General features: G+C 37.3%; 1 protein-coding gene across 1 annotated transcript in view; it reads left to right on the top strand.

Moving 5' to 3' along the window:
- USH2A (usherin) overlaps positions 1–13,839 on the top strand; it is a 939,490-nt gene that overhangs the window by 214,615 nt on the left and 711,036 nt on the right. The window contains exon 14 of the mRNA XM_069544562.1: positions 9,405–9,568. Coding sequence (XP_069400663.1) covers positions 9,405–9,568 — 164 coding nt within the window. The remainder of the gene's footprint in view (positions 1–9,404; positions 9,569–13,839) is intronic.

Genomic DNA, 13,839 nt, shown 5'->3' with positions numbered 1-13,839 from the left:
TGTCTCTCTGAATTTTAAATAAATGCCCTTCATCCATGGCATTCCTAATGTATCCAACACCAAGAAAATTCTCATTTGTATTACTCTAATCATGGGGAAACAGTGGAAACAGTGTCAGACTTTATTTTTCTGGGCTCCAAAATCACTGCAGATGGTGATTGCAGCCATGAAATTAAAAGATGCTTACTCCTTGGAAGAAAAGTTATGACCAACCTAGATAGCATATTCAAAAGCAGAGACATTACTTTGCCGACTAAGGTCCGTCTAGTCAAGGCTATGGTTTTTCCTGTGATCATGTATGGATGTGAGAGTTGGACTGTGAAGAAGGTTGAGCGCTGAAGAATCGATGCTTTTGAACTGTGGTGTTGGAGAAGACTCCTGAGAGTCCCTTGGACTGCAAGGAGATCCAACCAGTCCATTCTGAAGGAGATCAACCCTGGGATTTCTTTGGAAGGAATGATGCTAAAGCTGAAGCTCCAGTACTTTGGCCACCTCATGTGAAGAGTTGACTCATTGGAAAAGACTCTGATGCTGGGAGGGATTGGGGGCAGGAGGAGAAGGGGACGACAGAGGATGAGATGGCTGGATGGCATCACTGACTCGATGGATGTGAGTCTGAGTGAAATCTGGGAGTTGGTGATGGACAGGGAGGCCTGGTGTGCTGTGATTCATGGGGTCGAAAAGAGTCGGACACGATTGAGTGACTGAACCGAACTGAATCACCTCCACCAATTTTTTTTTTAAAGTCTCATGCAATTATCATCTTAGTGAAAGGGATATAAATCTTAAAAAAAACTGTTCAAGTCCACACTACCCATGTGTGAATGGGGCTCAGGATGCTCTCAGATTAGGCAGGGTTGATTCTGATATTGAGCATTGGCTGCTGCTGGAAAGAACTATTAAAAGTAAAAGCCACTGTGGATAATGTAGTTTCTCTGAAATAAACGGAAAGAATAAAGCCTCCCTTGACCACACAGAGCCCAAGGAAATCAGCAGGATTGGTCCCTCGTTAAATCAGTCACATAGAATGCCCCTGTCTAGAGTTGACCCTTCTATTCCACTGTTGAATTCTACTGTCATGTTTCATTTTAACATTGATGACTGTTAAAGAAGAAATCCTCTAGCACAGAAGGTCATAGAGAAAGATGTTTCAAAATATGACTGTGAGGATCGCTTGAGTTTATACTTTTGCTCATCATTGAGAAGAAAAAAAATGGATTTTATTATTTTTATGTTTTCCATTCTTTTCCTGAATGATATTGAAATCTCTTTGTTGACTTCTGGTTGTTCTTGTGTGTGTGTATGTGTATGTGTGTGTGTGTGTGTGTGTGTATACAAAGTAACACTGACTATTTTGAAAATGTGTACGAAGATGTCTAAAACATATGGGATTCCATCTAGTATTAGGAATTTTTGTTTCCTGAGGGGAACACTCATTGTCTAAATATATACAGACACACAGAACAGAGGAATAACTATTGTGACCTGATGTTAAAGTTTTTAAAAAATAATCATCTAATTTGAATGTACTTTGAGTCAGGCACTGTATTAGGTACTTAAAAGTATAAATTTTTTTCATGAATTTCCAAAAGTCTACAAAGATTATAAGTATTTTATTGTTAAGGAGAAGATACAAGTATCACTGTATCTCTTCATTGATTTTGAAAATAAATTGACTTTCTCATCTGCTTTTTTCCATGTGTTTATTTAGCCCCTCCATGAAATCCGCACATATACTGTTATCTTACCCTACTCTGCTCTTTGTTGTGCATGACTATGTTTGCTATATTTTTCTCTTGGCTTATTTTGTTCAATTTTTTTAATACTCCCAAGGGCAAAAATAAATAAAATAGGCCCTTAACCTAAACTTCAGCAACAATGACACCAATGCACCAAACACACAGTAACAGGCTGGAAAATCATTTGCCTGTCTTCATCCAAGTAGTTCATTCTTCAGAAGTTCCCTATCACAAAAAGGGGGCAGGTATTTTAGAAAGCTGATCCAAGTGCAAAAATCACTCCATTTACCTTTGACACATAAAGAAAACATGATTTAATCAGTATTGAAAACAATGAAGCAAAGAAACCTGCCCAATGAAAAATCAATAAAGCAAAATGAAAAAGTATATCATATGTTTCTAAACCAAAAGTGAAACAAGAAAGGGCCACGTTCAGTTTGTCTCAGTGGGTAGTTGAGACCCGTATGTGACGCAGTGCACTCCTGGCCCCGTCATCAAGTTGACCTGTGACTACGGGTCCTCTTTCCTAGAGCCCACAAGATGACTCCAGTTCCTCTGGGCATCACCATTTTCATCCATACCTCACAGTCCCCCACAGGTTTCTTCCCTAATAACTTCTTTTGTCTATATGTATTCTTTGTATGTTATCTTTTTTTTATTTTTAAATGTAAAGAACTAGAAGTATCGCTACTTTGTCTCTTACTGACCAACCAAACGCAATGAACCGTGATTCCTCTCAGATGGGAGAGAACTGAGCTCTAGAGTGGCCAGGGAATCAAAAGGCTTAGGCTTCTAAAACACGAAGTAAAATTCTTCTGTGACCAGATTACTTTTGGTTTTGCTACACAAGTTCTCCATTTCAACACTAAGTCATAGATTTGGTCTAGTCTGCTTATCACATGTATATTTCCAGGGCATCTTAATTGGTCTTTTCTTTGAGAACAAGATCAATGACTTCAAAGGGAAGCAGATCGCTTTCTTGTTCAGTTGTTTCCTTTCAGGGTATCTTACTGGAATGTTGGGAAACGTGCCTCCCAGATTCATGGTCCTCAGTGACTCTTTGTTGGACAGCTAGCTGTGATCTAGAGTGACAGGGTAAAAGGATCACATGCCTGTAAGCATCCAGCCATCTAGCCAGGGCTCACTCACAAACTGGTGGATGAATTCCCAGGAAAAAACCAGAATGGTGATGGGACACTTGATACCTCTTCTTGGAACTGCCACAAAGTTACTTTTGCCTTAGTCTATGAGTCAAAGCAAGTCACAGGCCAACACATATTTAGGAGAAGAGAAATAAACTCTACTCTTTTTAGATTCTACTATTTGATGGAAGGAATTGCACAGTTAGTTGCAAAAGACTGGCATAAAAAGAGAGGTGAAGAATTGTGATCATTTTTGCAATCTACCATAACCAATAAATGACGTATTCTCCTTTAATGCAGATTCTGTATGGCTCCCTAAGAGATGTCAGTTTTTATAAATCAGTAGCATTCATTCAATGTGATATTATAGGAAAAGTTCAGTAATGGGCAACGAGATATTTAGGTTCCAGTTATAGCTTTTCTACTAGACTCAGTTCAGTTGCTCAGTTGTGTCCGACTCTTTGCGACCCCATGAATCACAGCACGCCAGGCCTCCCTGTCCATCTCCAACTCCTGGAGTTCACTCAGATTCTACTAGACTAGGTATATTCATATCCTATTTTGTGTTCTGTGTTGTGCCTGACTCTTTGCGACCCTATGGGCTTGCAGTCTCCTCTGTCCATGGGATTTCCCAGGCAAGAATACTGGAGTGGTTTGCCATTTCTCCCTCCAGGCTACCCCTACCCAGGCTCATATCCTATTACTGTTATGATAATTATTTACCACAAATGTAGTGGTATAAAACAATATGAATTTATTATATTCCAGTTATGGAAGTCAGGAGTTCCAAGTTAGTTTCACTGGGCCAAAATCAAGGTATCAACAAGCCTATGTTTATTTTGGACAGCAGGAAAAGATCCGCTTCCTTGCTTTTCCAAGGAAGACACCGCCCACATTCCTTAGCTCCTGGCTCCATTCTTCACCACTCTGTCTCCTCTGGTCTCCACTTAGGTTCTTACATCCTTTCTCTGATGCTCGAATTCGTTCCTTCCTTCTTGTGATTATGTTAGACATCTTCTGATAATCCAGGGTCATCTCTTCATCTCAAATCTGCCAAGTTCCTTGTGCCAAGTAAGCTATCATAGCCACAAGTTCTGGATATTAGGACTTTTGACTTTGTTGGGGGTCATCATTCAATCCACTATACCAGAGATAGAAAACTGTAGCCTGTGGACTAGATCTGGCCTGTCACCTGTTTATGGAAATAAAATTGTATTGGAACACAGTAATATTCAACCTTCACATACTCTCTATGACTGCTTTCACACAAGTAAAGCAGAACTGGGTTACACCAGAGGTCATTTGGCCACAAAGCTTAAAATATTTAGTATAGTTCTCTTAGATAAAAATTTCTGACTCTATAACCAGAGTCACTGTCACCCTGAGCAAGTTACTTAATCTCGCCAAGTCTCATTAAATCATCTCTATGATGATTAAAAGAAGCTTAAAAGTAACTTTGGTTAGACAATATCCTATATATTTCTCTACACAAGTCACCTTTAAGATTAACCTGTCATTCAGCTTCTGCTGAAAACATGGGACTCAAAAGAGTTTATTGTCTCATGACACCGCTCTTGTTTATTTCAAACAACTCTAATCTGAGAAGGGTAGAAATCTTATTCTTCATATTAAGCAAAAATTTCATTCCTGTGATTTTCTCACCTGGTCTTATTTCTGCCTCTGGGGTCACAGAAGTAGCGTGCTTGCTTCTCCTTAAGAGTGCTTTAAGAATTTTAATCTACATTGAGACTTGAAAGTTATCATATTAATATAATGAGGAAGTTAAGGAAAGGACGACTAGAGCTTCTAGACGTAAATGTGTGAACACTGTTATTACAGTGAGTCTTCTGGGATTTCTTTTTCTTTGATATGTCTGGCGTTGGTGACCAGTGCGTCAGATGCGGTCTGCGTTCCCTGTGATAAGCTGGAACTGCCAGGCACCATAGCAAGCTCTTCTCTGGATGACAAGAATGTCCTCACCCTGGACTCGGTTGGTACTGTTGTCTGGATGCAAGGGAGTCACTGCCCAAGTCCAGCTCTTATGAACCCCTTTATTTGTAGGAAGGCTTCACTAGGGAGGGTGGACTGAACACTGTTGACCTCCTGCTTCTTGATGAGGCAATACCACTCACTTCCTCTCCGATAAGTCATGTGAGTACGGCTTTTGGCTCACACACAGAGGATTTCCTAGCCCCGATCCCCTCTTATAATTCTGGCTGTCATTTCTAGGAGAATCTGATGTTACTAGTAGGCTGTGAAGAAAGGAAAACTAAGAACCTCAGACCACACATCCACTGCAGAGATTGAATAAAATCTTACCCGGGGGAAAACCAAACTCCTCTCGAGGGCACTTGTGGGGTCCTGCACAAAAGAAGCCAGCAGAGAACTCTTCTGGCCTTAGGGAGTCAGAGTTTCTACTTTTTTAAGGGCCAGCCCTTAAAAAAGAGTGGCCCCTTCCTTGTGGAGAGGCCAGCAGAGTGAAAGCTATGCCAATCAGAAAGGCTCAAAAGAGTTAAATTGTTATTAAAGCTACATGTCACATTCAGATTTATGGGGTGTCCTATGTCTAAAGTTTTCTACTGCCTTATTCATTCTTTTATTCAACAATGGTTATCGAACACTTGCTGGTTGGTAGTCTTTGTGTTAGGAAAAGATGGAAGAAAACTCTTTGTCCAATTTCCCCAATTCATCTTGAAGCTTCTTTCTCTTCTATTCTTTAATAATCATTAATAATGCTTGTCTAAAATCCCTCAGCAATTGAATGTCTCTTCCTCCTTTGTTCTGTATATTAAATGATGACTACATCATCCACCATTTCAACAAATTAGAAAGCTAGGAATAACTCCAGGCCCTTCTTCCCTTCTCCTTTCAATTTGTCCACCCCATCCTACTGATTTTATGTACTAAACATTTCTCAAATTTATCCTGCCCCTTCCCACTGTCAGCGTTGCACCTAATCTGGCATTATCTTACCTCTTTTCACTTTCCAGCATTATGTCACCACCTTCCTATTCAGAATTTAAGTAACAAATTTTTGAATTATTTAAAATTTCATACACTCTCCTGCTGTGTCTTGTCTCTATTTTCTCCCCTCCCTGTTTGCCTGGCTTACTCCAGTCCATCTTTTCATATTTAGCCTACGCATCTCTAAGATTCCCCTATATTACTTCTTTCCCATCCTTTTCCACCAAACTGCCCCTTCCTGTGTCCCCCAAAAGTCTGCATACATCTTTGTTAATGCTCTCTCCACTTTTCATTTCTCACTAGACTGTGAGCTCCTTGAAAACAAGGACAGCTCTGTCTTATTCATCTTTATGTCCTGCTGCAGTCCTGTAACATAGTTGGCCCTCAGTGAACATTATTGATGTTAGTCAATATCTTTAAATCAATTTGATGGTACCTTTGAGGCCCCAGACAGAAGAGAGTTCTCCAAAGAGAAACATCAGTAAAGTTATCTTTATCCTGGATCGTATCCATGGACCCCCTCTTGTCGTAGCTCTTCCTCACATGATGAAGTTTCTGATAGGGAAATCCAGTATTGAAACACATCCCCTTCATTCATACTGATGTTTCTGAGCAGTAATAAGTAAGATAACTCCTTTTTTTTTTTTTTTTTTACTGTTTGCCCAAATGGAAGAGGCTCCCTAGAAAGGAAAATATATGAGGTTTGAGATTTAAGAGACTGAAGCCAATGAATTTCTTTCCCATTGAATTCAGCCAACACTGGGGTAACATAAGGGCCCATGCAGAACTGTAATAGCACAGAGCTAGCAGACATTAGCAGTGCTTTCCTGCTATTTTGTTTACCATAATGAACTGGTCAATAAACATCACAAATTGTTTATCTATATAAATCTTGACAGATTACTCTTTATGAAATCCATTTAGCAAGTGAGGTTTTCCCATAAGGATGAAAAATGAAGATTTTAAACAGATTGCGGGAGAAGCCCTAGCTGTACCAGGAGAGTCAGTGTAATAAAGGTTTCTTTATATTAATATTACAAAAACCATTTATCCTGACAAAATCAATATCACAATTCATCTTAGTTTGGTGTTTCTCTTTCTAAGCTTAAAATGTCTTTTTCTTTATTACACATAATTTTGTTTTAATAAATGTGAAATGTATTTCATTTAGGAGATGCTCTTGAGGAAGGATAACTTATAAAATGACATCAAACCTGTAGCTTATTTGCTAAGGAGTCTTGGAAATGTTTAAAATTATATTTGAGAGATGGAGAAATTTACAGGAATCATTTTGCTTAAACTTTAATTACAAAATTATCCCCAGTGTCCTTTAGGCTAGAAACAACCTACAATATTCAGAAAAGTCTCCCGTAAACTTCATCCAGGTGAAAATCTCTCTTACTAAAGTCAAGCAATTATAAGAAGGCAGAGAAGTTACATATAAAAAGAGTTGAGATAAGAGACTGTGAAACCAGTAAGAGTCATATTTAGTTACTCAAAACACTAGTGGTTTCCTAAGAAACAGTTTATTTATTCCATTTGGATTTGGAACTTAATATCCCATGGATATTGACAGAGCTGACTTGGAGTTAAGCATGTAGCAGTTAGCGGGAAGAAAATAGATCTCCATCAAGGAAAGGAATTATACACTGGAAACTATTACTCTAAATGTACTGTATGGAAAATAAATGTGATTGTCTCATGAGTGAATGGTAATAAAAGCTGAAATACTCAAGAGACACTTATTCATGAGTGGTGTAGTGATATATATGTGCATTGAGAGAAGCTTGTCTCTTATTGTTTATGCTTACCAATATTATACTAACAGCCGACAAACAATATATTCTAAGTAATAGCATATAATGAAGTTAGGAGCAAATTAAATATTTTGTTGCTTCTGTAATTTCATTTTAATTTCCATGTATAATTTTCATCAGCTCTAATACTTAAATAGGCTATACAAGATATCTGTTTGAGATGGAATTCTGTCTACACATAAAGGACACACTGTAGTTGTTCAGAGGGGGAAAATGTACTCTTATCATGATAAAAAAGGGCAAACTACGGTATAGTAGTTTCCGAGACAAACTGTACTTTATTTATTCCCAAGGTGATATTGGTCCATAAAACAAATTTGCAGCTTATTTAGCAGCCTTAGCTTTTATCAGCTTTTTTAAGGGTGTTGAATGATTACCCAGGAGATCACACGGTAAAAGTTGCAGTGAGATGAAGTAACTCTATCCATCCAGCATCTTTATTAGAAAATATAGGTGAAGCCATGCTCTTCATGTTGTTTTCAATGTGCCCTATGAAAAGCTCCTCTTTAAAGGTCGTGGTCTTCTTATGTGTGATGTTTTGCTTAATGCTTCATGCTGTGCTGGGCTGGGCTGTGCTTAGTTGCTCAGTCATGTCTGACTCTTTGCAGCCCCATGGACTGTAGCCTGCCAGGCTCCTCAGTCCATGAGGATTCTCCAGGAAAGAATACTGAAGTGGGTTTCCATGCCCTTCTCCAGCAGATCTTCCCAACCCAGGGATCGAACCCAGGTCTTGCACTTTGCAAGTAGATTCTTTACCATCTGAACCACCAGGGAAGCCCTAAGGCTTCATGGTGGTACCATCCCAATCTATGACATTAACATGCACTGAGTGAAAAATTCACTCTGAAGAAACAAGTCTTAGTTACTATCATGGTAAAAATGCCAAGACTGATTTTTACAATCAACTTTGAGTCCAAGAAATTCAAGTTGAAATGAAGTTCTTTCATTCTGTTTGTATCAATAGCATCTTTTCATAGATCAGAATAATGCTCTATTCTCTCATCATTTTGGGTAAATGAGTTTAATACAAAAGTTAAAAATGATATATAACATACATAAGGCATCAGCAGTATTTGAACATATTTTCCGCAAACTGTTTTCTTAGCAAAATTTAATCTTTATAAAATGATATAATTTTGACTCTTTAAAAGACTGTAGGATTACAAGACTTTTAGGGGGAGCAGTAATTATCAGATCCAGTTTTCTGTTTCACAGCCTGAAAGATACTTAAAGAGATAATTTTATGGGTGCACGTTCAGTCACTCAGCCATGACCTGCTCTTTGAAATCCCATGAGCTACAGCCTGCAAGGCTCCTCTGTCCATGGGGTTCTCCAGAGAATACTGGAGTGGGTTGCCATTTCCTCCTCCAGGATGGGTATCGAATCTTAATTTTTAGCTGTCGGGAGACCTGCTTTTGTGAGGATGAGAAGTTTACAGTGTTTTTAACAGAGCAACTAGTATGCAAAATAAGTCACAAGATGTATCATTGCATATAAAGAAGCAATATAACACTTTCTTGCTATTAATTAATGTACAAAGAGAAGGCTTTGTAGAGATTTTATTGTGAATAGCATTTTTGATAAAGGCAGCTTTCTGTTTTATTTTGTGTTTGTTTAGCTGAAGAATCTTTTTCAATATACCAGCTAAAACAGATTATTTTATTCCACAGTATTATCAATAGATGTAACGTTTCCCATGCTAATCAAAGCGTTATTTTCTTTAATGGTTTATGTATTTTCAGATGTCAGCCTTGCAATTGTCATCTCTCAGGAGCCTTAAATGAAACCTGTCACTCAGTCACAGGCCAGTGTTTCTGTAAACGATTTGTTACTGGATCAAAGTGTGATACCTGTGTTCCCAATGCAAGCCATTTGGATATCAGCAACCCATTGGGCTGTAGCAAAAGTAAGTGAACTCTAGTCCGTGTATGAGGCAACATCACACAGGGCAGTGTCTCATTAATTTCTTCATTGAGAACCCATCAGAAAGGCTTAGGTACTATGTGGAGAATTTAAGTGAGAAATGAAAAAACAAACAAACAAACCACTAAACGAAATTGGGGTTCGTTTCCTTGATTGGAGCACTGAATATGGCAATTATCTGAGTAGTGGAAAATTTACAATGGTCTGTTGGAATGGTATTGCTAGCAAGGTGACTATAGTCTTGGTTTACCCCAGACTGAAGGTTTTCCCAGAATGTGAGACTTCCCATGTAAAATTTAGGATAGCATTGTGAAACCGATATGACTGGTTACCTTGCCACTTAAGAACATTTCCAGGTGATTTCTATAGGAAATGGAAGATTTATACTTATTTGTTGTGAGTTTTATGTCCTTCTATCCTCCCAGTTTTATGGACACTATGCTACTATTAGATGTTTATTGATATTGTAGCAATTATTATCATTATTTATCACTGCATGTTACTCATGTATTTGATATTCCTGTCTTTCTACTTTAAGTTGTATTAGTTGTTTCAATATCTCTCACATTTTTGCTTTAATTCTTAGAAGCCAAAAGTTACATCATAGTGTCTTTTGACTTTTCAGCATTATTCTTCAGTGCCTTGAAGTGACTTCTCAAGGTCACTTGAAATATGCTACAATTTCTTAGTATATTGGTGATTTCTTTATATTCAAGATAGTATATCCTTGCCTTTTCCAGAATGGCCAAGGAATGCCTATTAGGAACATGTGTAAGGATTCCTCAATAATATAATGCACATTGCATTTCCTGCATTCCTCAATATATAATTCCTCAATAATGTAAGGAATAAGGGTTCCTCAATAATATAATGCACAATGCATTTCCTCCTTGAGGTATCCTGAGACCATATCATGAGTCACAATGCTAGGAAATGCCACAAGTCCAGACAAATCATCATAAACAAGCATGCCTGGAAGAGTGCATTCTATATTCAAGGGAGAGACAGAGAAGTAATAAGATGTTGAGTTCCACAGCAACTATACTAGATTTTGAGGTAGTGAAAGGCAGGGTGTAACTAATAATTAAAAAGACATATTCAGCTTTTGTACCTGTGTGTTTTATCTTCAGTATCCTGTGTTTCATTGATCTCTCTGGATTTTAAGATAAATAAAACCATAGGTATTTATGCTAAACTTGGGAAAGGAGTGTAGTAATTGCCTTTGTGTATAAATATAGTCTCAATACCAATCTGCATTCACTGAACATTTAATTAATATTTATTATTCATTGATTAGCTATAGAATTGATTGATTTGTGAGCAACAGAAATTCTAGCATATTTCCTTGGTCGCCAGTCATAGAAATCATTTATAATAGAATTGTGACAGTTTTACATTCACATATGGAATCATAGCAGCTTTTTAATCGGTTCTGCCACCAACGTTATATGAAAATATAAGCACCTGCTCCATTTTCACTACCTGTGCTCACACCTGAGACACAGTCTAGGGATTACACCTCAGGCAAAAGTGGATGGTCTGGTCACAAAACCTGGCCTACATTTCTTAGCAGTGGTAGACATTCACTTTTATGTTAAGATTTTTCTTCTCTGGGCTAGATACTTTTAGTCTTTCCAAATACTTTCAATTCGTAATAGTTAAAAAAAAATGCATATTTATAATCACTCTTTTCTGGATATGGTCCTTTTGACTTTCTATCTCTTTATTTATTTATTTATTTATTTTTATTTTTTAAATTTTAAAATCTTTAATTCTTACATGCGTTCCCAAACATGAACCCCCCTCCCACCTCCCTCCCCATAACATCTCTCTGGGTCATCCCCATGCACCAGCCCCAAGCATGCTGTATCCTGCGTCAGACATAGACTATCTCTTTAAAATTGTAATCCTTAGTATGGAACATGTTCGTCAAGCTTCTTATGGTGGTGATTTTGCTGCATCTATTTTAGGCCGGGGTTTCACAATGTTTATAAAACAAAGTTGGAAGCTCAGCATCAACAGAGGTAATGCATATAAAAAATTAGATAGGATTCCTGCCTGTAAAGAAGCACAAAGCACAGTCAAGAAGCATGATGAACACAGTGAGAATAAAAAGGCGTAAATGAAGGGTGCAGAAAAGGGCTAACTGTGCGATGAATGTGAAGGAGGCTGCTTTCTGTCCTGTTCCATGTTGATTTTCCTGTGATCCTGGTTTTTTTTATCCCAGCAACGGCCAGAACAACCAACTGCACAAAGATAGGATGCTATTGAAAGGAACGTAGTGCTATCTATTGTTGAAACTGTGAACTACCTCGGGTGTGTATTTTTCTGTGTCCGACTAATTTCAAGAATGCTATTTGGGAACCACAGTATTGTAACTATTTTCTTTTACATGGCCGTAGCCATTGACAAAAGCTTAGTGATATCATCTGTGATCTTTTTTAAGACAGAGAATCAGGGTGGGAATCCTAGGATATACTTTCTAGAATGCAGGAGAATTGAATTAAACTAGTTAGACCTTCTCTCATAGTCTTACTTATTATGTGATTTAGTTCTTTCCTGTGAATAACTGTTTTATGCTTTTAAAATGACAGTCATTCTCTTTTATACAGAGACAGAAACAAGGTTTTAAAGAGTTCTGCTTTCTGAATGCTTTCCTACTGAATGATATACCATTTGCCCTAAACTTCTGGCTCTGAATTTAACTAAACAAACAAATATACTTATGTATGCACAGGTCATATATGTACTTAAATCTTTTTTATATCAACTCACATTTATATTTATTCTTGGTTATTTAGCAGTCTTCTTGCACATTTTTCTCTCTACTCTCAGAGAGGATCTCATAGTTTTCCTTTTAAAACTATTTTATTGTGATAAAATATGCATGCATTAAGTTTACCATATTAAATATTTTTAAATGTACAGTTTGGTGATGTTAGATACTTTCATAATGGTGTGCAGCCATGACTACCATCCATCTCTGTTAACTCTCTTCTACTTGTGAAACTGAAACTCTATACCCATTAAGCAATAATCTCCTTCCCCTGCATTATCCCCTTACTCCTGACTACCATAATTTTACTTTCTGTCTCTATGATTTTTAATAATCTAAGTATTTCACATAAGGAAGATCATAAAGTATTTGCCTTTTTGTTACTTTTGTTAGGTATTCTGCTTATTTCACTTAGCATATGTCCTACAGGTTTATCCGTATTTGAGCATATGCCAGAATTACCTTCCTTATAAGACTGAACCATATCCCATGACATGTATATACCACCTTTTGCTCACCAATTCATCTGTTAATACACAGATACTATGAAGCGACTTAGCAGCAGCAGCAGCAGCATGCTTTAGTTGCTATCATGCTTTAGCTGTTTTGAGTAATGTTGCTATGAATATGGGTGTACAAAAATCTCTTCAAGATTCTGCTTTCAATTCTACTGGGTATATTCTCAGAAGTGAAATTGCTGAATCTACTTTTAAGTAAAAGTAATTCTACTTTTACTTTTTGGAGGAAGCTGCTTTTCACAACAGCTTTACCATTTTACATTCTTGCCAACAGTGCACAAGGATTCCATTTTCCCTACCATTGTCAAGAATTTTTTCCCGTTTATTTAAAGTAGCCTTCCTAATAATATAAATGTTATCTCATTGTAATTTTGTAGAGTCAGTGGTTACTGATATTCAGCACCTTTTCATGTGCTTATTGGTTACTTGTGTAGATTCTCTGACAAATATCTACTCAAGTACTTTGCCCTTTCTTTTGAATTTTTTGTTGTTTTTGTTGAGTTTTAGGAGTTCCATATATTTTATGGATGCTGATCTCTTGCCAGGTATATGATTTGCAAATATTTTCTTTTATTCTGTGGGCTGCCTTTTTAATCTGTTGATAGTGTCTTTGGTGAGCAAATTTTAAAATTTTTGATGGCCTCCTATTTGTCTGTTTTTTTTTTTTCTTTTGTTACCTGTGCTTTTAACATGTGAGAAATCATTGCCAAACTCAATGTTGCAAAGCCTTTTCTCTGAGTTTTCTTATTAGAATCTTATAGTTTTAGGTCTTACATTTAAATCTTTAATCTATTTCAGTTAATTTTTATAGATGGTGTTAGGTAAGGATCCATCTACATTCCTTTTGCATGTGGCTGTCCAGTTTTCTGAGTTTCATGAATAGACTTTATTACCCCTATTGTATGGTCTTGGCTTCCTTGTCAGAAATCATTTGACCGTGTAGGTGGGTTTTTATTTCTG

The sequence above is a fragment of the Ovis canadensis genome, chromosome 12 (genome assembly GCF_042477335.2).
Source record: "Ovis canadensis isolate MfBH-ARS-UI-01 breed Bighorn chromosome 12, ARS-UI_OviCan_v2, whole genome shotgun sequence".
NCBI classification, from domain to species: Eukaryota; Metazoa; Chordata; class Mammalia; order Artiodactyla; family Bovidae; genus Ovis; species Ovis canadensis.
The sequence above is the reverse complement of the archived record's forward strand: the minus strand, read 5'-3'. Positions and strand labels throughout refer to the sequence as shown.